The sequence below is a fragment of the Musca vetustissima genome, unplaced genomic scaffold, assembly GCF_032173495.1.
Source record: "Musca vetustissima isolate MV318-11 ecotype Yass unplaced genomic scaffold, APGP_CSIRO_Mvet_v1 utg62188, whole genome shotgun sequence".
In the NCBI taxonomy this organism is placed as follows: Eukaryota; Metazoa; Arthropoda; class Insecta; order Diptera; family Muscidae; genus Musca; species Musca vetustissima.
In genome coordinates, this window is record NW_026874093.1 from 9,399 (window position 1) to 13,664 (window position 4,266).

The 4,266-nt window shown below is 32.9% G+C and overlaps 1 protein-coding gene across 1 annotated transcript; it reads left to right on the forward strand.

The window, feature by feature from the left end:
- Positions 1-272: 272 nt before the first annotated feature.
- Positions 273-833, forward strand: LOC133330852 (endocuticle structural glycoprotein SgAbd-1; the record flags this gene model as incomplete). Its single annotated transcript, XM_061539260.1, has 2 exons — positions 273-696; positions 760-833. Coding segments are annotated over 2 exons (498 nt in total), but the record flags the coding sequence as incomplete, so codon positions are not given.
- Between the last annotated feature and the right edge of the window lie 3,433 nt (positions 834-4,266).

The window sequence follows — 4,266 nt, forward strand, 5'->3', positions numbered from 1 at the left end:
ACGATACAATGTTTTAATGATACGAGGTATACTGTTGGCCATCGAAGGTAGCAGCAGTTTCGGGCATTCTTTTCTGGATGCCTGCTTTTGTTTTGGAAATTAGCTTAGCTATAAATTCATAATATGTTTTGGAAAGTGATACAGTTTTAAAAGAACATTCATCCAGTGAGATACAAAGGAAATTTATCACGAAAATTCAAAATGGTACAGAGATTTGAAAATAATTTTAAGGAATAAATTTGTTAAATATATTATTATTATTTTTATTTCAGAAATTCTTTATCGCTGCCTTAGCCTTTGTCACAGTGTGCATCCTAGCTTCAGCATCTCCCGTTGATAATCGAGGACAATACTACCATGGCCAGTACTATAATGGTCGCTATTACAAGAATCGTGAATTTTACAATCAACGTCGTTACTATGACAATTTGTTGAAACCATACAGAGCCGACGTCGTTGCCAAGGAATCTCGTATTGTTGAACAGAAAATCGAACCCGCCAACGATGGAAATTTCGCCTATCGATTTGATACCGAAAATGGTATTCATGCGGACGCTCGTGGTACGAGCATAAAAACTGGTGCCGAGGAGCCAATCCAGAAAATTAAAGGTTCTTTTGCATACATTACTCCCGAAGGTCTTCGTGTGGGTGTTCGTTACGTTGCAGATGAAGCTGGTTATCGTCCTGTCTATACTTGTAAGTGAAAACAGATAGGATAAATGGACGTTTTTTTAAACTAAAATAATAATTATTTTTCAGTTGATGGTTTTGAAGCTGTACAACATGCCAACTCTCAGCCAGCTGCTAATGTTGAGATTACTAAAATTCATTAAATATACACATGATCGAGGCAGTGTGGATTTTTTAAGTTATTTGTACCAATTTTTTTATTACAAAATAAAGATACAAATACAATTGATAACTCAATTAGAAATTCTATACATGGCGAACTAAAGAAAAAATGGGAAAATGTGAAAAAAATATAATTCCATTTATAATCGCGAATTGTATTTCATCCAAATTGAATAATTTGTTGGAAGGAGTTTTCCAACTTTACAATGTATTTACCCTCAAAGTAAACAAAGTAGTAAAGTCGGACTGGGCCGACAATATGATATCCTACACGACTTTAAGTATATTCGAAAAGACGTCGCCTTTTCGAAGGAATTTTGACATGAAATTGAACAAACTTAAATATGTGATTTTTATGTCTTTCTGGAACATATGCTAAATTTCATTTCATTTGGCCAAGTTTAGAGTCGTTTGCGCACAGTGGGATAGATTTTTGTAAATCGATTTAAAACAAACTTGACACATGCTATTCGGTATGTTGCACTGTTTAAAATTTAATCTCAATCAGACACCTAATGATTATTTGGTGTACAATTAAAATAAATATGTCGAAATTATATATGGAAGCTACGATATATCTATATTTGAACCGATTTGAAGCAAACATGCCAGTGATTAATTTATATTAATTTCAGTACGTTGTGTCAATCGGCCTAGCTATGGATCTTTAGTGCCCAATTTACATAAAATCGGACGAAAATTATGCCAAAATTCGTGCAAATCGAATGATTTTCAGAGACTTTGGAGCACCATTTACCTAAAATCGGACGAAACTATGTTTGGAAGCTATATCTAAATCTGAACCGAGTTTCACGAAACTACGCACACATCATTCTAGACTTAATTTAGTACGCTATACCAAAGTTCATCCCAATCAAAAGATTAGCAGGGACTTTGGTGCACCATTTACCTAAAATCCGGCGAAACTATATATGGGAGCTATTTATAAATCTGAACCGATTTTCACGAAACTTAGCACACGTCATTCTAGACTTAATTCGATACACTATTTTCAGAGACTTTGGTGCATCATTTACCTAAAATCGGGCGAGACTATATATGGGAGCTATGTCTAAATCTGAACCGATTTTCACGAAACTTAGCACTCATCATTCTAGACCTAATTCAGTAGGCTATACCAAATTTCGTGCAAATCGAACGATATATAGGGACTTTGGTACACCATTTACATTAAATCGGACGAAATAAGTTACATATGCCAAATTTCATCCAAGTCGGATCATAAATGCGACCTGTATTTTGTTCACAAAAATACATGGACGAACAGACGGACATGCATAAATCGGCTCAGAAAGTGATTCTATGGGTAATCTCAAAAGGAACCATGGGTCTATCTCGATTATTTTTGCCTGTTGCAAACATATGCACAAAGACATAATATCCTGTACCACAGTATGGTGAATGGTCTAAATATGGAAGTGGGTTGAGGCTAATAGTACGTCTACATTTAACCGGATTTCGTTAATCCAGTGGGTTTCAATTGTAAATTCTTTTGCATATATGTCAAATAAATCCTCATAAAGTAGGTTAACCCGGAAAAAAGTTTTAATGTATATGCCGTTTAATGCGCTATTTGTGTTTTATTAATTTTACGAACTTTGTGCCAAAGTAAAATTCGAAGTGTACATCAATGACAAATTTTAACTAATACATAAAAAATTATAGTAGAACGTTTCGAAAATCGATCTGAATCTATCATAAAATTCTGTTGACATTTATGAGATAATAACCACAAAACAGCAGTCACTCTCAAAAGGAACCATGTGTCTATCTCGTTTCCTTTTGCCTATTACAAACATATGCACAAAGACATAATACCCTGTACCACAGTGTGGTGAAGGGTATAATTATTTAAAAGAAAAAAATAATAATAAAAAGTTGAATTAGTTTTGACCCAGCACAAATTGGGTCAATTTAGTTTTCTATAGAACATTTTTTATTTCAAAATAAATGTTGTATTCAGTGTTTTTGTGTTTTATAAGTGAAAAAATTACCTATTTATTTCTGAAAAACTTTCACTATAAAGTTATTAAAAAAAGTTTCAGTACATTTATTCAGTTTGCAATTTTAGTTGGTTTAGTTTTGGCCACCAGTATATGGGAAATTACAAAATTCTTTTAAAATTCCATTAAAAAAATTTTGAAAATTTTTTTTGCGAGCACATTTATGATTTTTGGTACATAGGTTAAGAAAAATATGCTGATTCGAAATCTGTTCGCGTTCACAAATTCGGATGATGCGCACAAAAGTTATAGCGGTTTTAAATTTTGTATTTCAAATATATATTAAATGGATTCCTATTCGTTGTAATTCGCGAATTTCTTCACAAATGCTTAAACACCATTGTTTTCTTTGCATACTAGTCAAATCACACTGAAATACGGTTTAATAGTCGCGAAAAACAAATAGAAACATGAAGATATCGGAAAATAAAATAAATTAATTTTTGAATTAAAACTATTTTTTTTTTGAATTTTCGATTTTTTTAGTATGGTTAAGAGGATACGGTTTTGCCTTAATCTTCTAAAATATACGACGCTTTCTTCTGCAAATTCTTTTAGATGATTGTTAAATATCGGCAGATTCATCTGATAAGAGTTTCGACGTCATTAATGGCTAAATATATTGCATTTACAATACATAAAAATGATCAATATTGAAAAGCTTGCAATTCGCGAATTAATTGAAATCAGTTGATGCGCATGCGATTTTCGTATAAACCGAATCAATGTCTTTCAATAATTATTAATTTTTCAATGTTTAATTTAGCGGTCAAAGTGTGCCACTCGATGCACTTTACTATGCAAAAACCCTAAAAATGGCTAAAAATCACGCAACGTGCATACGATTTTTATGCGCATCCGATTTTAGTAATCTCCTATGAAAATACGCAAAAGGACACCTATTTTAAAAGGATCGGTTAAGAACCGCGGATGTGCCTCCACAATCAATTTTGGATAAAATACGCATATTATTCGCGTATCGATGTATTTTTGACCTATTTCCACGCAGATTCGCGAATTTGACAATACAAGCATAAATGCATGTAAAATTAATTCGAAGAAAACCGCGATTATTTACGCGAATTTGTCAAAATAAGTTTTTGCAGTTTTTCCCACATTCAAGGTACCTATATCCGCCGTTTTAATGGGCGGAATTGAACATGGATGGGCTCATTAGATCCGGCACGTAAAAAAACTAAAATCATGCGGGGTTCCACGGAATTTGAATGGACTTTCTTAATTTTAGACTAAAAAAATATGTTTTTTATAAAAATTTACGCACTAAATTTTCGTCTTTGGAACCCAATTGCAAAGAAGCTACAGTGAGCACATTCATGAGATATACACTAAACGAAGCAGAATCACGAGTTCTACGATCCTATAATTAGTT